Source organism: Trichosurus vulpecula, chromosome 2 (assembly GCF_011100635.1).
Source record: "Trichosurus vulpecula isolate mTriVul1 chromosome 2, mTriVul1.pri, whole genome shotgun sequence".
In the NCBI taxonomy this organism is placed as follows: domain Eukaryota; kingdom Metazoa; phylum Chordata; class Mammalia; order Diprotodontia; family Phalangeridae; genus Trichosurus; species Trichosurus vulpecula.
Genome location: NC_050574.1, coordinates 400,602,941 through 400,625,141, shown reverse-complemented (window position 1 = coordinate 400,625,141; position 22,201 = coordinate 400,602,941). Strand labels below are relative to the sequence as shown.

Genomic DNA, 22,201 nt, shown 5'->3' with positions numbered 1-22,201 from the left:
CACACAAAACAACTAGAAATTCTTGCTTCTTTTAAATTCATCACATTTTTGAGAAAGCAAGATATAAAGTCTAATAGCCATTTACTAGTGGGATCCAAAAGTGTCAGTGAGTGAACAGAAAGTCACATGATCATGAGATCATTTATTTCAATCTAGAACTCACTAATTTTATAGATATAGAAATAGAGGCTCAGAGAGGTTAAAACACATGACCAAGCCCATACATATAGATAGTGGCAGCCCTAAAATGGGAACCCAGTAGGTCTCTAAATCCAAATTGGGTCCTCTATCCATTGTATCATGCTGCTCCTGAATATTAAAGCTATTGACTTAGTTGTAACTTTACTGCAAGGCTAATCATTAGTCATTAAAAAATGGAAAGAAGCAGTTTTTTAATGGAAAGCATCTTATTATATTTTAAGATATAATTACATAGTAAAATTTCCAACTTCCTTATCACACAGACAGAATGGGAAAACACCACAGCATGGCCTCAGCCACACATGATCCTCATTATACAAAGTAAGTTGCTCTGGAACAGGTGTGAGTGTCTTTTGATGCTTCTTCACTGCTTTTTCTACTGTCTTAATCACTACATCATAGAAAGGTTCATTGTCTGGGGAAAGGGGCTTAGATTCAGAGGGATCGCTTGAGAGTTCAAACAACAAAGGTGGATCATGATGTGTAACATTTTCTCCTACACATGGGCAAAATAATATATCAAAACAACCTATTGCTCCTTTGGGTTGGAAAACTGGAGTCACATAATGGACTTTCCAAACAGCATCACCTAAAGGTCAAGAAGAAAAAAACACACATATATTCTCTTAGAGAAGCCAAGTCATATATAAAACTTTCCCCATTTTCCCAGGTATGACACTGCTAGTCCTTTGTCTATATTACAGCAACTTTTTCTCATTTTTCCTTTCCAAAATTGAGAAAATAATTATCTCCTTACTCTTAAGAAGTCATGTTATCATTTCCTTCTTTGTGGTAATAAACTTTGGTACAAAACTATGAATCTTTTTTCTTCTCATTTTCTTCTAAAATAGCATTGACTTGGTCTAGTCCTCAAAACAAATATTATTTTAAAATATTCCCTGCATCTTGGACTAATTATGCTGACATTCAGAAAGGTGTGAAGTTTAGAAAGAAGCTATCATATGTCTTATTGTTGGATTGTATCAAGTAATATTGTATAATGCTTAGATTAGTCAGGACTTTAGAGGTAAACCAATCCAATCCCTTTGTTTTTCTAAGGAAGAAAATAAATTTTAAAAACTGGCCCGAAGAGAATGAGCAACATTCTCAAGGTCACATCCAGGACTGGAGTAGAATTCTGATACTACTTTAGCCCATTTCCCACTACATGCATATTTTATACTCACTGTTCCTGGGCTGCCACCGTACAGCATGTAAAAATGGGCCACAGTAGTGGTACAAGAATTCATGCTCTGACTTTTGAACTTCTCCTTTCAATAAGGGCATTAGATCTCGTCCATCAATCACTCTGAGGTAATAAAAAGAACAGGTTTCACAATCTTGGAAATATCAAAGTGTTATAAAGAAGATAATTCCATTCCTCAATGAGACTACAAGCTATTGGAGAAGGCACAACAAACTCAGACATTGAAAACACCAATGATAGAAATATTAAAATATATGTGTGAGCTTTAAAGACAAATACTCTGTAATAGCTACTACAGCAAAGAAAATTAACCCATGGATTAATTAAAATTCTATTTATATTGTTTTAAGTGTGACCTTCTGCTTTAATTAACTTAGTGGATATTGGCAAATCCCAATGTATTCAATTTCCTATAAAAGTCATTAAATTTCACAATTTATACTTCACAAGCAAAATTTTCATATATTCCAATGCCTACGATTGAAATAGCAAAGAATGTTAACCTAACAAGTGATTATTTCTTATTCAATTAACATTTATACAGTGCCCGCTATTTGATGCTTGTCATGGGGGTAATCCTGGTAAAATCAAAATATTCATGATTACATAAAGGTCAGTATTTGTTCCAATCAACATACATAGCAAACCCTACATAGACATTATAATAGCCTATGTATTCATACTATACCTCTGCACCAAAATAACACCACCTGGTAAGCAACTTCCTGGTGATGAGCCAATCTTTTCCATATTTATCTAAGCGTGACCTTTGAACCACAGGCATCACTAACTCTTTACTCAAAGTGAAGCAGTCTTCTAGTGCTTATGATCTAATACAATAGCATTCAAGAACCATGGGTGGTCTCTGAGTCAAATGTTCATCAAGGTATGACTTTAGAAGAGGAGTATAGGTGATACAAAGACAAATAAAGCATGGCCCTTGCCTAGCTTTATAATCCAGCATGGGAGTTAAAACTCGTAAATACAATACATACAAACAGACTTAGTACGAACCAGAATAAGATTAAGTACACAGAGAAAGAAGTACAAGAGACAAAACTATGAGTCTTTCCTCCCTGAACCCCTAATATAAGCATATACAGAAACCTAATTTATTAATTTGATAATTGTTCTTCTCTGTTACACATTAGCCACATCCAGTCTTTAAGCCATTATATATGTGCTACTATCCAGAATGATGAAGGAAGAGTCACACATAGAACATAAAAAACAGGCCCTTGAAGATTGGAGTTGGTGCCACTGTAGTTTTAAGGTTTGTAACATTAGTCCCAAGGTCAATATTCTTTCCTCTGAATTCACCTCTTTCAGCGGTGAATATAAGGCAATATGTAACTAGTAGGATCTTTGGATATTTGTAGCAACATTATTATTTAAAGCAGTATCTCTGAAGGTTGCAAAAGGAGCAGTTTCACAGCCATGACCCATGTTTGGTCTATTTTTTTTCCAATTTGGATTCAATTGTGTTCCCTTATACATTATTTCTACTAGGACCAAAACATAGCAGAAGAAAAGCAGGATTTTATTTGGAATATTTAAGGTTTCTGAACAATAAAATAAGCTGTGATCCCAAATGTAGCCTCCAGAAATTGCAGAATGTTAATTGCAAACTGAGTTTATCGATCATGTACGCATTTATAGAAAAATAACCTTTACCATATTTCGCCTTCTCAATGGGTGGGGGAGGGGTAGAAGAAGAGAGAGCATTTGGAATTGAGCTAGATTTTTTAAAAAGGAAAGAAAGAAAAAATACCCTTAAGATCCATTTTTGAACACCATGAGGTGGAAAATTCTATATTTCTCAAAAGCTTTGAGATGTCAGAGATTTTATCCAAGATAGATATATCGATATTATTATAAGACTTAAATCATTCCTCTGCACACTATAAAAGCTTGGAAATTCCCTTGGAAAAGAAATTTTTATTTCAAATGCACTTTGACATTTGAAAAAAATCTAAAAAACTCAAATATTCTATTTCTTGAAACTAATGCTGAAATAGAGAAGAAAGTAATATTTTTAACAAAAGTTCTAAAAATTTAATAAGCATTTTAAAGGACAAAAAACACAACAACAACCTAGTGATTTACTCCAATTTACCCTTGCTCAGATAATGAGGCTATTTTCCTCTAATACATTCACATCAGACTCCCCTGTTCTATTAAAATAATTTCTACTTGGCACAGTTTATTTTAAAATCAATGGATTCTATAAATAGAAAGAATACATATTTGTGATTTTTTTCTGGGATAATGCAATTTACTGTAATAAAGATTTTTTAAAAATACTGAACCTTAGTTCCTAGAACAATGGACCTACTTAGTGGATAGAGAATTTTATTTTTTTTATTAAAAGAAGTAGCAATTATTTATTAAATCAATTATAATTTAATGTAATATGATAGATGCAACATATTGAATGAAGGAATGAAGATGATTCTATTAACAAAAACAGAACCAATTTAATTTTTCCCTAGCAATGTAACTTCCTAGATATGAGTAAAAAAAAATGTTTTAAAAAACTCCTACATTTGCCTTCACCTGGGTTCTATTTAAAAGACATATATGCAGATGTTGATAAATAAGTTTTTTATTTGGACTTAAAAGTATCATAAGACAGTTCCTGATGTGACGTAGAGCACTGGCTTCAGTGAACTGGAAGAACCACTAGTTGTTAGTCATTAATACCACCCCTTTCTTATTTCATGATGATTTTGAATCTTGAACATTTGAGACTGTAAGCATATCTACCCACATGGAAGAGTTAGTCTCATCTTCTATGTTCATCTGTCCTATACTTTCTCATCTTCATAACTATTCATGAAAGCATGATTACTGAAACAAGATCTATTTCTGCAAAGCTGATCTGCACTGGTGGAATCAGATATATCTTGTTTGTCTATGCAATCAAAAGATACAACCATATGAAAAAGGAAAACTATTTAGCAAGGAAAGCCTTGAGAAGAAAACTGAACTTTTAAAATTTTATTTTTTTTATGAGAAAGTAAAGATGATGAATACTTGTTTTCAATATTACTATTTTCTTACCTATCTTGTGGTAAAGTTGCTCCTACTACTGAAGCTAAAGTTGGGTAAACGTCCATCAAACTTGTAGGTTCCCCAATAACTTTTCCAGCTGACAACATTCCTGGCCACCTAACAATCCCTGGGACTCGGATTCCACCTTCCCAGCCTGCCATTGCTTTTCCACCTATATGTTAAGAAAAACATATCACCATTTCTACCTAAAATATTCTTTAGCAGTGAAAATGTTTATAAAATTTAAGCAGCACTAAGACTTTTGGGACATTCTGTGGACATACATACATACATACATGTAGATGTGTGTGTGTGTGTATCTCAAATATCAGTCAGTCAATAAGCGTTTGTTAAGTACTTACTATTTGTCTAGCCTTGAACTAAACAAGGCAAAAGCAGTCCATGTTTTCAAGAAGCTCACATTCCAGTTGGGGAGCTGTATGAACAATTTTGTACAAACAAGATAGATACAGATTAGATGGGAAGTGACATCAGAGAGAAGTCACTAGCAGTGAGGAAGGAGCAGAAAAGGCCTCTTGCAGAAGGTGAGATTTGAGTTTTAAAGGAAGCCATTTGGTGAAGGTAAGGAGGGAGAACATTCCAGGCAAAGGGTATACACAGAGAAAAGGAATGGAGTAAACTGATGAAGAATCTTGGGCAAGGAATAGCAAAATCAAACAGTATTTGAAGGTAAGTAAAGCGTAAGAAGACTGGAAAGGTAGGAAGGAGATAGGTCATGAAGGTCTTTAGAAACCAGGAGATTTCACATTTGGTCTTAGAGGTAATAGGGAGTTTATTTGGGGCAAGGGGTTGTGACATGGTCAGATCGGTACTTAAGGAAGGAAATTCATTTTCTTTCATAGATGGAGACATATGAAACTGTTGATTACCTAGTTCTGGTATTAGTCAAGCATGAGTTTTGAGTTTTTCTGTTAGTAGGGAAGAGGTCTGTTAGAAAACAAGCAACATATATTTACCAAACACCTGCTTAATAAAAGTAAAGATTAGACACTCCTTGAATACAAAAACAAAAATAAAAACAAAAAAGCAACATTTTTATGCAGGCATCCTTGTAATCAGAAGCATGCATTTGTAAGTCAAAGTTAGGTAAAATGTAGGACAACAGAAAAGCTTTGTGTTGTACAAATCTGAATCCGCCAAAGGAAGAAAAAACTTACAGTGTTCCAACCAGGATGTTGAAGGAAATGAGTGTCTCATATTGAAATCTAGAACAGTTCATCTCAGCAGTCTCTTTCAGTCACCATGACAACCACATTTCCATTATTATCTCAACTATTGTCACATATTTATATATTGGGTCCTAGTGGCTCACCTGTCCCCCAATCCCATATCACCAATTGGTTATTTAATGTTTAGCACTGAACTCAAGACATCTAATAGATAGATAGATAGATAGATAGATAGATAGACAGATAATAGATATATATAATAGATATAATATAATAGATATTATCTATACAATAGATATATACACATCTAATATACGTGTTCCGGTAGTCAATATTTCCCCTCCAAACCCCTTCTGAACTTCTTTAATATCACCGAGGGCCCCACCGTCCTTCCGGGCACAGGAGTGTGAAGTCTCAGGGTCACCCTTGACTCTTCATATCCAATTGCTCCATATGTTAGTTGTTGCCTACAAAGTCTTTCTCACCTTTTCCTTCCTCTCCAGTCACACAGCTAACACCCTATTTCTGGCCCACATCACATCTCATTTGCACTGTTGCAACAGCCTCTTATGTATTCTCCTTTGCCTCAAACCTCTCTCCACTCCAATCCATATTCCACAGTGCTATCAATTTAATTTCATAAAGTGGAGGTCTGCTCCGTAAACTCCAGGGGCTCCTTATTGTCTGGAGGATCAAATGGAAACCTCTCATTTTCACTTGTGATGCTTTTCATTACCTGACTTCTTCCCACCTTTTCAGTCTTCTGATACATTACTACCCTCCCTTAACTCTGTTATTCAGCCATATGGAACTCTTTGCTGTTTTGTATACACAACACTCCATTTCTTATTTGTGCGCCTTCATATTGGCTGTCTCCCACATGTAGAGAATATTCCCTCCTCACTTTTATCTCTTGAAATTCTTGGTTTTCTTCAAGCCTCAGATCAAGTTCCACTTCCACATGATGAGGTGAGGCAGACAGGAGTGCTTGAGGCAGATGGAGCAAGTATAAGATGTAGGATGTGAGCAGCCAGAAAAGTAATCAAAGAAGACTAGCATTGAAGCCCCCAAATGTAGACTTATCTGTGTACTTTCACAAAGCACTTCCAATTAACCTGACATTCCAGAACAACTCTTCCCCTCTTTTCTATTCTCTTTGTTCATCTGTATGGACTACATGACATCCTGGAGCAGTTCTCCCTTCCCCCTTTCCTATTCTCCTGGCTTATCAGTATGACAAAGGCACCTCCAGACCACCTGATGTCCCCTCCTCCCTTCTTCTGTTCCCCTTCCTCCTATTCCATAAAATTATATTTAAACCATACCTTTAACCTGGCCGATTGCTCTGCATGCCTTAGGGGAGCAGGACCTGCCTCTTATGCTCTGTTTCTCCCATGTGGAAACAGGGCCCTCTTGGGTGCATCTCGCTAATAGATACCTTTCTTTAAATTGGAGACTATCCGAGTGAATTCCTTCTGACACTAGAACTCATCCATTTATTCCTCATCATTTCTAATTATTCCTTCTCATTTCCTTATCCCTGTCTTCCTTTTTACTAAGTGCCCTCTCTCCTATAACCGCTTGGTATTCATTTTGTATATATTTAGCATATACTTATATGTGTTCCTGCTGTTTCTCCCATTAGAATGTAAGTTTTTTTGAAGGTAGGTACTTTTTCACTTTTGTGTTCACATTCCCAGTGCTTAGCACAGTTCCTAGCACATCATAATCTCTTATAACATGCTTCCAGACTGGTTAAGTTTGATTCAATAATTCCTTCTATTCAATTTAATGATGTACAATTTGGTGCTGGTTGCTGGAGTCACTGAAAAAGTGAATAAGACTTGGTCCCTGACTTCAAGGAACTTAAAATATCCCTCCTTCCTTGAAACTCTCAAGTTATTCTGGCCTCTCCATGTATTTAATTTTTTAGTGTATTATAACCCTGTGTATTTTATTCCTGTGCATTCCCCGTTAGATTGAAAACTGCTTGAGATCAAAGAATGTGTCTTTTTTTTTGGTCTTTGTATCTCCTCAGATCTTGACAGAGTGACTTCCTTATACATAGTAGAATCTTAATAAATCTTTGTTTAACTAAATAGACTTGTAAGAGGATGAGACAACTACTCAAATAACTATAATGCAAGGCACAATATAATAAAAGCTATAGATTAGTAAAAAAAAATTTAATAGACTTCAAAGGATAGATCACATCCTATGAAGAACAATCAGGACTCCATGAAGGAAGTAGCATTTGAGTTAGGCTTTGAGAGATGAATAAGACTTTGAAAGGCAGATGGGATAGAGGGAATATTACATAAACATGAAGAGATAGGAAATGCCTCAAGGCCTATTAAAACAAGCAATAATCCAGTGTAGCTCAAACATAGTACGGGGAAAGTGGAAGGAATGAAGGGGGATAAGGTTAGGTTGGAGACAGAACGGGGAGAGGTTTGAATGCCAAGAAATGAATTTGGATTTAAATTGGCAGTCAGCTAATTAGAGGTCTTTGAGCTGGGGATTCATATCATCAGAAAAATGCTTAGGATAATTAAGCTTTCAGTACTGTGTTCAAAGGATTTGAAAAGGGAGAGACCAGTGATGGGGACATTGACTAGCCATTGCAATAGAGCCATGCAAGAAAAAAACGAGGCCACTGTTGGTAGTGGGATTTGAAAAGAGGCTTTATCCCTGAGGGTACCTGAGCTGTAAGGTAGATTTTTGTTATTCCTTCTTATGGTTTAATTCCCAGGATCCATAGCCATAACAATCTCTTGTTCCAAGGTGTTAGATATGAGTTCTTACAATCATGGTTCAAAACATCTCTACCATGCTTGTGCATCCTTATATAATGATAAATAATCTAAACATGTGTGCTTAAATTGTAAATATCCATTGCAATTGCACAGTGAGATATAAAAGTGAGGTAATATAAACTTGTGAGGCTATTGCTGGCAAGATTCCTTCTTTGTCTGTTGCCCCGTAGAGCAGGTGGGTACTAGTCAGTGAGTAGGGAACTCTTAGAGTTGAATGCATAGGCTGCAATGCTGTATGTGCCTTGATAGGCCCCAATCAAGGCTTCAGGGGAATCTGTGTTTGCCTCAACCAGACCCCATCGAGGCTTGAGGGGATTTAGGGAGCGCACAAGCTGTGCCTGTCTCAATTGACTCCATCAAGACATGGGGTAGTTGCCACAATTCTTGTCAGCCCTTGCAATAAGGGTGATTAGGGAATGCTGTAGGAGTTGGTGTTCCCATTATCAGCAAACCCTCTTGTCAGAAAACTAGACTAGAATAAAGTAAGATTATTAACCCCTCCAAAGCTGTCTTCCTGTCTTTCCTGTCTGGCCAGATCAAGAGTGAACCTGTGCTAGTGTCTCCTGTGTGCTAGTGTCTCCACCTGTCTTACAATCCCACAATCACCCAAGTGTAACCAAATGAAAAGACATGTCCCCACTAGTTTCAGTCCCAGAAGAGACAGGAGGCCCATAACAACCATAGAGACAGAATCTCTGACCTTAGAGATACTAAGAATTTTTTTTGAGTGAGCTGCTATAGATATCACTGAGTCAGTAGATCTCAGGACTTTTAATGTATTTTATCATTTTGATATATTACCTCAGACTAAAGGAGTAATATGGCGTAATTAATGTGTGCTACACTAGGAATCTGCAGCCCACAGCTGCAAATATGGCTGAAGATTCAGCCCAAATTCCACCTTAAGCAGAAGGCCTGTCTTCTTGTCATTGTTATTATATAATATATATAATAATTATAATATACTAATAGTTAGTATTTAATTTTGACAAAGTGCTTTAAAAATACCTCACTGTATCCTCACAAAAACCCTGGGAGGCAGGTACTGTTGTTATCCCCGTTTTACAGATGAGAAAACTGACACCTGGAAATGCATTTTTGCCTTTCTTTGTATCCCCAGGGTTTAGCAAAGTCCCTGGCATAGAGTAAGCACTTAACACTTGATGGATGGCTGAGACTAGCTGTGCCATTGTTCATGGATGGGTCATCTAACCTCTCAGAGCCCCAGCTTCCTCCTCTATCAAATGGCAACAAGTGTTCACAGGGATGTTCTGAGAAAAGTGCTGTTGAAAAACGCTGTTGAAATGTGAGCTCTTAGTATTCCCTAAGGGTCCCAAACTTTCCTAATAAATAATATCCTCCAAGGAGATAGTAGACGAAGGGGTGGATGATTGTGTTGTTTCCAAGCCACTGGCACCAGACATCAAGGATTTTGCCTTGAAACACTACAACAACCACAATAGTAACAATATGCTTGCTATCCAGTGTGCACAACTCCAGGAGTTAAAACCAAGTTAGCCACTTTCGGTCTCCTACTCAATGTTCCCTTTCCAGGGTTCTGAGTTTCCTAATATCATTAGAAACCAGGTCAAGGATTACATCTAATCATTAGAGGCATCTGCAGAAGTCATCCCTACTGATTCCTTTCACTGTTTTTCCCTTTTTTCTGTTGTCTGATCCTTCCTCCATACTCTTTACCTTCAATATTTCCTAAAGTACAAGAAGTAAAAGAAATATCTACACCAAAAAAAGTCTCTTTTATAGATAAGTGTATGCTTGTCCTTTATACATCCAAGAGATCAGGTTAGAAAAACTTCCTTATGACCAGCATCTCCAGAATTCTACAAATAAGTTTTTTTTTTTCCATAGCACCGTTAGCTGATTTGGGTCACTTCACTTTAATATCTGCTTATGTTATTGACCAAGCAGAATATAGCATCAAAATGCTTAAGCCTAAAACAATCCTCCAATGCTCTTCATTCTTCTTACCTTTATATATTCCATTGTAGCCCCCTACATGAACCCTTCCTCTAAAGACTTCCAGATGTCCTCCATGGTCTGAGGCGAAGTAGACAATTGTGTTGTTTCTCAAACCATTTTCATCAATGGCATCGAGAACTTTGCCTTCAAGCGAAAAAAGGGGCAAATGTAATTGGTGACATCCAAAAATTATAAAGCTTTTAATATTTTATTATTATCTAATATTTTGTGAAAGTATAAAAAGAATGATGTACACGAGTATCTTCCTTCTTTTAATTATGTCCTATTTATCTCATATATAGTTCAATTTGTATATATTTGTTTGCATATTATCTACTCCATTAGATTGTAAGCTCCTTCGGGGCAGGGGTTATCTTTTGTCCCTTTTTGTATCCCCAGCACTAAGTACAGAGCTGATATATAGTAGATGCTTCATAAATGTTGATTGATTGATTGATAGATTACCATATGAATTACCAACATGTCTACAAAGGAAAATGATTTGTGAAAGTCATCTTAATTATCAGATGACAGAAAATGAACTTAAGTTTGAACCTGTCAAGTCACATTTTGCAGAAGATACTGTAAGACAAATACAGACATGCAATATACAATTTGATGTGAGATAAAAATAATGTTATGCAGGACACTCATGATATCCTATAAAATGCCATTTTTGTGCCATGAAGATCTAATACATTTACAAACCCCTCAGCTTACTAAACTGATGCAAGTACTCCATGTGGTTGGCCCACCAGAAGTAGTTACAAAATGTTCTTCATGTATTCCACAATCTCTCTAATGCAATTCATTACGTGTCAACACAATTCTTCTGAAGCAGCTACCAAGGGTCCTTCATATGGAGTAGTGACATCACCCAAGCAAGTTGCACCAGACCCGGTATACTTAGATTATTCATTTCCTTTCAAAATATAAATTCTATTTTACAGAAGGTTTTTTGACAGTATTTTTTAATTGTATTAGTTTAGGGAAATCCCAGGAAGGAATTTTTTTATAGTCTTAGTGTTCATAGACTTAGTGTTACCTAGGACATTAAGTATCTGAAACATTAAGTAACTTACCCAAGGTCACACAGCCTGAATGTGTCTGAGACAGGACTTGAACCCATGCCATCCTGATTCTGAATTCAACTATCTACTTGCCCCCTGTCTTCCGATGCTTTTTGCCAACAAATCCATAAATAGGTGAAAGATAAGCATGCATATATTTAAACCCATTGTTCAATATTTACCATAGCATACCAGTACATAGGTAATAGATAGGTAGGTAGGTAGATAGATAGATAGATAGATAGATAGATAGATGAAATCCAATTCTTCCTACGCAACATGGGTGATCTTAGTCACTTCTCTATATTTTAAGAACATGGTGGGGCTTCTAATATATAGGGAATGAGAAAGAGGAGAAATCCGTTTTGATAAGTGAGGGTACAGAGAAATATGAAGAGCAAAGGGTGCTCCCAAGTCCTGGTCCCATTCCAAAAAAGGAAGCCCTCAGCAACTTAAGACAGTAAAATGGTGTTGAAAGATCTGACTGTGGGAAGCAAGAGCATACTAATGAAGACCTCTTTCCATAATTATTATTGGCTGGATAAATTTTTGATCACTTTCAGGCCAGTTACTTAGAGTTTTCATTACATTCCGTATCTCCTCTCATGCTAATTGATAGCTCTACCAACCAGTAACAGTGGAGTACAATGTGTATGTCTTCTCTTTTCTTCTACTGATGCAAACCAAGAATCAGGGCACCAGTGTGAGGTCTAAAGTGTCTCTGGCTATTATGGATTCCCCATAACTGCAACCAATACTTGCAAATCCTCAGAAGGTTCGTCAGTGGCTCCCCAATGTTAACAAATGGAAAAGGAAGAGAGAGGAGGAAGATGCTGGGGAAGAAGGAACAACAGGGAAGGGAGGCCTTTCTAAAGCAACAAGGTGCAAAGAGGAAGCTGACTGACTGCTGAAGGGAAGCTTCACAATTATGTCTCAGACATCTACATGTTGTGTAATAGGAATAGGTTCTTTCACTTACCTACCAGAAAGTCCATCTCTTCTACAAAGTCTCCATAAAAGCTATGCTTGCTACTTCCAATAAACTTATTTGTTGTTGGAAGAGGTACATGGACATGTAAAAGACTATAAAATAGGAGGAAAGGTCTATCTTTGTTTCTAAAAGGACAGAAACAAATGGAGTTTTGCATGAGATTTAAAAAAACAATTTAACTACACACTTAGATTAATATAATGTTATATATTATGAAATTGTGATAATATAATATAATGAATATGATAATATAAAAATTTCCCTTATATTCACATCTATTAGATTCTTCTTGGTGCCCCCATATAATTATGATAAAGTCCTATATAAAAAATTAGGGAAAGGACTGTTGAGCAACATTTATTCCATAGAAACCTAGAAAAACAGGCTTAAAAAGCCTCTATTTAAAGCTTATAGAGAACCATTAATCAAAATATCATTACAAATTGTTCTATTCATTGCTACATGATCATAATGATGATGATGATTATGATATTAATAGAGACTAAACTTCACAAAGTGATTGCGTATATTATCTTAGTTGAGCCTCACAACAACTCTTAGAAGTACAGACATACCTAGTAGGGTATTAGCACACCATACAGACTGGGTGTGGGGACCATTCTTATTGATTCTCTCTTCTTCCTTTGGAGGAAGAATATGGGCAGTCTCCCAAAGCACACCCTTCTTGACATGCCCACGTTTGTAGATTCTTACATTATTATCGTCTGAATTTACACATGAGGAAACAGAGAGCTTAACTATCTTGCCCTTAGTCACAGAGCTAGAAAGAGTGAGGTGAGATTGTTATTTCAGGTGGTCCTGACCTCAAATATTAGACTCTCCCCACCATCCTAACCTCCTTCTTTAAAATAAGAACTCAACCAAGAGCTAAAAATGTTTGGGTGAAAATATAGGAAAGAAGATACTGTCAAAGAATGTGTCCTTAATTCCTCTATTAATCTGTCCTAGAAACTACAAAAGTACTAGACCTTTCAGCAATGCTTGTACTTTGGGATTTTTGAAAGGGTTGGGATAAAAGTGTTGTAAAGATGTAGCAGCTATATGAGGTTTTTGGTTTGTTTTATTTCTTCCATGAAACTGGTTTTGAAGAGATAGAATCATAACCAATATGATGGATGCCAATGGTTTACACTCAAATTCACTTGGAGATTTTTGGAGTAAACCAGTCAATCACCCAGTACTTGATATTTTCAGCTTAATGAATACCAAGTGTTTATACTACTATACAGCCAGAAAAAAAAATGTTCATTTCTAAAAATGGCCACTCAGACACAGGAAAGCAGGGAAGTGTTGGGAGATGTGTGTGTGTGTGTGGTGTGTGTGTGTGTGTGAGAGAGAGAGAGAGAGAGAGAGAGAGAGAGAGAGAGAATCCATTCAAACAGTACTGTGATATGAGTACAAAAGGTATTAATAAAACTTTGAAATACTGAAAAATGGTGACTAAGTAAAACAAGAAAGTGGATACAAACTAATAATTAAGACAGAGTTTTAGAACCTGTGTACCTGAGTTCGTGCTGACCTCTGCAACCTACTAATGTGTGAGCTTGGGTAACTCATTTAACCTTTCTGGGCCTCAGTTTCCTTGATCAAGGAATGAAGACATTTAGACCATTGGTCTAAAGATACTATCTAACTCTAAATCTATAATCCAAAGGATTGTCTCATAATTATCAGAATTCTATCAGAATTTTCTGTAAGAACTTAGAATAACAAGAGTTAGAGTGAGCAAATTAATTAATCTTAGGGCCTTCCCTCTGAGGCTGCCCCCAATTACATACATACATACACACACAAGTATATATGTATATACACATATATATACATACATGTATACAAACATATGTATAATATATGTTTTATATAGAGAGGCATACATATGTATATGTGTGTATGTGTACACACATATACATAACAAATACTCCTACATGCACATATAATAAATATGTGTGTCTCTATCTAAATATGTCTTTCTATAGATATAGATATATACCTTTTCTGTACATAGTTGTTTACATGTTATCTCCCCCAGGAGACTGGAAGCTCTTCGAGAACAAAATCAATGGAATTTTTGTTTGTTTTTGCCTTTCTTTGTATCCTCAGTACTTGCCTGGCACATAGTAGGCATTCAATTAATGCTAGTTGACTAACTGAGCTAGGTAATGACCAATGTCTGTGTAGGGGTAGATAGGTGGCACCATGGATAGAGTTCCAGGCCTAGACTCAAAAAGACTTCTCTTCCTGAATTCAAATCTGACCTCAGACACTTCACTAGTTGTATGACTCTGGGCAAGTTACTTAACCCTGTTGTTTGCCTGAGTTTCCTCATCTGTAAAATGAGCTGGAGAAAGAAATGGCAAACCACTCCAGTATCTTGGGCAAGAAAACCCCAAATGGGGTCACAAAGAGTCGGACACAACTTAAATGACTAAACAACAACAATGACCAATGTGTAGCTACAAGATAGTGATATTCCTATATTGAGGAAAAAGCTGATGCTCAAAAACTATAGAAGAAATCTACGAAGCTGGATATTAAGAAGCATGGGAAAAAAAAGATAGGAAAATAGTCCTAAACACAATTCTACCTATGTAGCATGTCTAGGCCTAAAATCAATGCAAAGTCAGACTTCATGAGATTGCTGCTTTCCTTCATTTGATTTTCTGAAGTCATGTTGGCTCTCTATGAAATTTCTGGTTAAAAAAAAACCTACCTAGATTAAATTGAAACTAAGCTGTTCTTTACTGGATTTCATAAGTATTTGTTTTTACCAGCATGAACCTGTTGGACTAGTTCCTAATAACTCTTATACAAAGAGAACAATTTACCTATATGGTTTGAGTTGAAGAGTAACTGATTTTTCCATCTTTTGGGGGGAAGTTTGGGGGGTGCATGATTATTCATTTTAGTTTTGCTCCTTATCAGTAGTGGTAAACTGTTCAACAGTGTTAAGCTTCACTTTTCTATAGTTTTCCTTTATCTTTCCTTCTCCAAAGAGCTGTTCAGCTCCCAGTTTTGAGTTGGACCTCAAAGTGCTATTTTATATAACAAATTGCATAATGACTAATCACTGGAAGAGATTATATCTCTTTTAAACGTTTCCCCAGAGAATTAAAATAACTTTCTGTCAGAAATCTCCTGAGAAAATATTGCTAATTCTTGTCACTGCTAATCAAGAACATGAAAGATTAAGTATTTTCCGTGTGAAGCTAATTCTGATATCCTCTGCTTTCCTCATTCTGGAATGACTTTACCTAAATCTCCTTCTTCCAATTTTTGGCCATGTTTTAAGGCCTAGACCATATGCTGCTGCCATCATGAGACCCTCCCTAACCTACCCCACCCCACTCCCCCACACACAGGAAAAATAAAGTAGAACCTATCCTTCTTTGTATCTCCTGTCATGCTTAGCACAAGGCACTGCAGAGTTGCTCTCTAGTAACTTGAGAGGCAGCAAGCCACAGGGAATAGCACTGGATTGGTTGTCAAGGACACCTGGGTTCAAACCTGGCCTCAAATGTCTACTAGTTATGTGACTGTAGCAAAGTCACTTAACCTTTCTGATCTCCAATTTCCTTATCAATCAAATGCATATGTTAATAGCACTCCACTTACAAGGATGTTGTGAGGTATGTCAAATTCTATAAATTTTACAGCATATTATACCTATCAATTATTATTATTGTGAATGTCTTTTTGGATGTTAGAGTACCAATAAGGTTAGAGTTCAATGATTGATTTTTAATTCAATTAATTCATTTAATAATTAATTAATCTAATTTATTCATTTAATAATAAATTATTTTTAATTTTATATAGTTTAATTTAAATTATAATTAATTAATTAAAATTATTCTTTAATTGACTTAAATAACATTTAATTTAATTAATTCTTTCTATAGGACCACAAAGCCATTCCACTGTCACAGTCAAGGGAAGTCATTGAATTCAAAGTCAAAGTCAAAAATTTGTCCAAGTCAAAGGCAAAAATTCATTGTAATAAGGCATCTAAATTAAAACATGAGTAAGCACAAGACCCAGGAAAGAGGCCTCTAAAGAAAATGTAATTGTTACCTTTCAATAAAAGAAACTGCCTCCTTCATCATAATTAAGCCAGCTCTTTCTGCCTTCATGGGTTGCTCTGTAATTTCATGTTGTCTCATGAGAATGCAATTCCAAAATATAGAATTTTGGAAACTGTAGAACCAAGAAAAGGCCACAAGGAAGCCGAATAAAATAATGCAGATAATAAACAACCAGGGTACGGAGACCAAATGAGTTAGTTTTCCCACGGTCAGTGTAATCACAGCAATGATGATTAGCTCCATGCAAAACCAAAGTTTACTTGCTATGGCTAATTCTGTTTCACGGGTGGGATCTGGCAAACAACTGGAAGCAAGAGTGTGTGGCACACCATAGAAATAGTCAAAGCCATAGTGGCTAGGATGATGGCAGTGGTCACTTCGGTATTTACAATTCAAACCTTGATGCCATTTACCTGAAAGTAAAAATAGAAAATATTACTTTACACTATGTTAATACATTATATGCATTGATGTATTAAAGACATTCTTGGTGGATCTTCCTTTTCTTAAGGACCAAATAGGAAAAAAGAAGTCATCTAAAGCCATATGCTTAGGCATGCAATAGGCATATAAACAAATGTCTATTTAACTGAATATATGCAAAGTCATTTTCCTCCCTAAAAAAGCTTTCCTTCAACAGATTCATTTATTGCACAGTGTTTTGTTTTGTTTATTGTTGTTTGGGGGGGGCGTTCTAAATAGCAGAATGGATATATTTTTGGTACTTCAGTGGAAAGAGAGCTCAATAGAAAGCATATAAAGTATTTCCCAAACCTTATGGAACCATGTGAATGGCAATTTCTTATTAACAATTATTTAAACTCCTTGGTGAATGACACAGGATCATAGGCTTCAGTAGAATGTGAGTTCTGTTGAGGTAGGGGGTGTTTTCATTTTTATATCTGTATCTCCAGTACCTGTTACATATTAGACATCTAACAAATGATTGTTGATTTGAAATAAGAATCAAACCAGAATATATGCAAAAGGACAACGGACAAATGCATGGCTAGCATGAGCAGTTTGCAGTATATTTCCAACAAAATTGTCAAAAAGTTATTTAAAGATAATTTTGAGGAATAACCTAATTGGAAATGGAAGTGATCTTGTCAAGAAGTAGTCCTATTTATATACTCAGGATTTGATAACTCATCTATTTGGGAGAGCCCTTCGGTGATGCAAATCACAAACCTGAGCATTCATGTCCATCTTATATGACTCTCATCCATGTTCTTCCAAATGTTCAACTTCGGAAGTCACCTCAATACATCAGAGGCCTTCTTTACTTTCTCCAGTTATTGTGAAGGTACAAATGGAGTACTCTACTGTCTCCTAGCTTTCACCATGTGTTCAGCTCATTTCTTCATTTTTCATGCCATTCCTTGATGATGTTCTTTATTTCTATACTTCTTTGGAATTCCTTATTGGTTATATGTTGAAGCCCACTCATACCCACCACGCACATTTTAATTATGCTGTCTTTAAGTCTCATATTTAGTTCTTTAGGGTCATTCGTGTTCCATATCTTATTGTCATATAGCACCCATAAAATGGTACTTATTAATAAGATAGTACTTATGGACAAGATAATAAGATAAGATATGTAAAATATGGAATCAGTGAAAGAGTTTTACAACTTTATGAAAGCAATTTATCCTCCCTTCCTACTACCTTTCAGTACTAGGATCAGCTCACTGGTCATCTGTACTGTTTGTCCTTGATATACGTACTCTTGGGCAAACTCCAGAAGGATATCAATTCAAATGTTTGCTGATCTATACAGTAAGAATTCTTCATAAACTTGGTCTTTTCTTTGCTGATGGAAAAGCCAAACTCCCTGAGGCGATTATAGATGTCTTCCTGAAGCCTCTACAATATCCAGTGGCTTGATAGAATAAGTACAATGTTATCTACATGCTAGAACATCTGAAGCACCTTAGCTTACCTCTTGTTCTGGCTTATATTTATTTGTATGAAAAGCAGAGAGAATCTTGGAAATGTCTCATTATAAAAGTTAAGTTCAGAATTCAAAAGAAAATATTCAAACTTAGCCTGGAATTTCTCTGCCTGACTTTTGTTAATTGGATATAATAGTATTCATAAGAGGAAAAAATTCCTAGGACCTTTCAATAGTACTATTTATTCATTGTACAGCTGTTCTGACAAAAGTTGCCCTATAAATCCTTGTGAGTTGATTAGAGCAATTTTGTTATCCTCCTTTCAAATATTAGTATACAATGAGAGTTATACTTGGCTGGCCAAAATTATTCACCAAAGCAATAAGGATTTTGCCACTCATAGACACGTATAATAAGAATAAGAACGATGGAGAAGTGAGTAGAGAACACTCCAAAGCTTATTTCTTATTTTGGATTATATTAATTTGCCTGCTAAACCAGAAAGGACTTTGGGGAAATGTCTGTCTGTCTTAGTTGTTTGTCTAGATATAGAGTCCTAAAGAAAATACTTAATCCTAGCCTGAGAACACTCTGTCTGCCTTTCATTAGCTGGACAGGGTGGCTTTGACCAAAGAGCCGTGAGGCTGCTTTTATTTAGGAGAGGTCCTAGCTATGAGAACCTATACTAATAAATAAACCATGAGACACCTGGAAGTCCTAAAGAGATAAAGGCAGAAAGCTAGCAGCAGAGAGCAATTCCCAGCAGAAACCATGAGAATGAGACCAGTGGAATAAACCCACTAGATATCAGTGAAAAAATACTTATCTGGATTTACATTATCAGAATTCACCAGCAGCCATCACAAGACCCATAAGGATCAAGGGAGTAATATTCCATACTCAGTAGGGAACAAGAACCAGTGAGAACTGTGCAGTGACATTACCAGAAGAGTGAGTTGTCACTTAACATGTATGTCCTGCACATGTAAGTTCCCTATGTGTATAATCCTCACTTATGATCCCTATACATGTCCCATCTCACCACTTACGATGTTTATATTTATGGGATAGGGTGCCCTTGGTATATGGGGACATTCTCTATTATGCCATTTCTTTTTTAAAATTTCATTTATCTTATTCTGAACTTAAGTAATGAAATAAATATTTCCATAACATAGCAGAATTTTTAAAAGGAAGATTACACATGAAATTACAAATCTATTATGTATAGCTTGCTATTCCTTTTAAATATGTAGTAAAGTTGTCATGTAAATTATAGACCAATTTCATTAATAAACATGGATGCAAAAATCCTAAATAGTAGCTAAAAGATTAGAGTATATTACAAAGATTATATATTATTCCATTTTAACTGTAATATTATGCCTTTGTACTAGAATGGGAATTCATGAGCTATTACTTTCAGTGAATGCAGGGCCACACAATAACTTAAACTTGGAGTAATTATTCTGGGGGCCTTTCATAAAAGAATGGAGTTACAAAAACATGGACAAAGGCACAGAGAACTTCAGGAAATTGTCAAAAATACACAGAACGTGAAGGGAGGGCTTTAACTAGAATTAGGAGAAGAGAAATCCAGTTCTTCCTCTGTTCACTTACCATACGATGTAAAGGTCTTCATTTCTTACAGCATCATATAATGATAGACTGGAAAGAGACCTTAGAGACCATGTAGTCCACCCATCTTAATTTCACAAAAGAAAAACCTTGAGCCCAGAGAGATGAAATTTCTTGTCAAATTCACACAAGTTAGGACTTGAAGCAAGGTCGTTTGTTTTCCAAGTAGTTTTCATCTCCTACTCCTCAAAGATTACTTTGTTACTCAAAGGTAACTGAGTTGTTCAGAGATGATCCTTGTTAGCTTTGTTCTTTCTTTCCTTATTTTTAAATCACTGATTGCATTGTCTTATCTAGCGCACAGGGATTTTGGTTTTTTTAATAAGAAAAATCAATAATAAAATGCTATCTAAAATCTGTTGTAGAAATGCAAGTTGTATGTGTTGATAAAACTTGTATGCACTTGTTCCTATACAGACAGATATTAGTCAGGTGATAGACAAGAAACACAATTATAGATATCTCACACATCTTTATGGCTCCACGCAGAGCACATTGTGAAAGATGGAGAGAGGTGGGGAAAGCAGGACAAGGAGCAAATTACAATCACAGCACAGCTGGAATGGCTTTCTTTCCTAAGAGTCTGTGAATAATAGTGTGATGTAGTGAGAAACTCAGTGAACTGGGAGTCAGGAAACTTATGTAAGTCTCATTTTGCCACTAATGAGCTGGGTAACCTTAGATGAGTCATTGAGTCTCTCTGACCCTCAATTTATTTATCTGTGAAATGAAGGCATTAGACTAGCTGATATCCGGATCCTCTCTCAGTTTCAATTCTTTAATCCCTCATATGTTCGTCGAGGTAAAATTTCATTGGAAATCTAAAAAAAAAACTTTTCTCCTATGACAATATGGGAGAGGTGGGATGGGAAGAGGTAGGGTAGCCCTGGAATACATTAAATATTAATGGTGATCAGAGAAGTTGTGTATATATGTGTGCACTTGTGTCTGTGTGTATGATTTTGTGTGTGTGTGTGTGTATGTGTGTGTGTGTGTGTGTGTGTGTGTGTGTGTGATGGGAGAGATGATCTTATCCCAGGTCCTGATTCTCATGAGCAGAAGGGTGGAATAAAATCCTTCATCAGGTGGCCAGTAGTGACTCTTGGAGACAGCACAAAGATGGGGATCATGCCAGCAACAGTCCCTGTGCCAGTGAAGCACAAGTAATATTGTAGGTGCAGCAGAAGGGAGTGATCAGTCAGGTGGAGCTGATAGGGTATAAGGCTTCTTGTAACAATAGAGTTTTGATCTTGACTTGGTTGGAGGCAGGTGATGGATTCAGATTAGCAGAGGAGAGGGAATTTTAAGAAGGAAAAATAGCAATGTCTGGAGCAAAAGAAAGCCTCATAAAGACATGTTACTTTAATTTGAGCCAGTGTCGAGGTTAATAGAGAGACACATGGTGGGTATGAGCGAGCTATAGCTAGGAGTTACAAAAGAGAATGACCGTAAAAGGCACTCTCAAAAAATGGACAAGAAAAAGTAAAGATTCTATTTGAGCTACTTGAGGGGAAGGAGGATATATTTGCATTTCTTTGCTTACTACACAGTGCCTGGCATAATGTAAGTGATGAATAAATGCAGTTGACTCACTGGTTGTATAGCAAAGGTGTGGGATAGTCATTGTCAAGTACTTCATTCAATCAACCAGTAATGAACTCCACTGGTATAGTCAGATGCCAAGACAAAGTGAGAAATGCCCCACCAGGACATTGGGCAAAGCCTCTGGATCAAACTGATGAAAGAGAAAGAACAGTGGTTGCCCAAGGTGGAAAGGCATGGTTGACTTAAGTCTTGCATAGAAGGAATACCTGCAATGATGTCAGCTCATTTGCACGTGAATACTTTCAGTATTTTTAATGTTACAGTGAAAGAAAACAAAGAAACATTTAATCATATGCTGATTACACATTTGAGTGTAATTTCTGAACTCCTACCTAAGCTGAATAGTTATTTTCAGTTTCTCAATTCATTAATGTCAATCAACTCTTTTAAAATAAATGGTTTTCCCCCAAATTCACATCCTGCCCACATTACAGAGTCTCATACTTGT

General features: G+C 36.2%; 1 protein-coding gene across 1 annotated transcript in view; it reads right to left on the bottom strand.

Moving 5' to 3' along the window:
* Positions 1-428: 428 nt before the first annotated feature.
* Positions 429-22,201, bottom strand: part of LOC118838427 (arylsulfatase F-like) — a 42,073-nt gene continuing 20,300 nt past the window's right edge. Inside the window, exons 6-11 of the mRNA XM_036745722.1 lie at positions 16,602-17,025; positions 12,498-12,634; positions 10,458-10,592; positions 4,472-4,634; positions 1,389-1,510; positions 429-790 (exon numbers count right to left, since the gene is read on the bottom strand). Coding sequence (XP_036601617.1) covers positions 429-790; positions 1,389-1,510; positions 4,472-4,634; positions 10,458-10,592; positions 12,498-12,634; positions 16,602-17,025 — 1,343 coding nt within the window. The remainder of the gene's footprint in view (positions 791-1,388; positions 1,511-4,471; positions 4,635-10,457; positions 10,593-12,497; positions 12,635-16,601; positions 17,026-22,201) is intronic.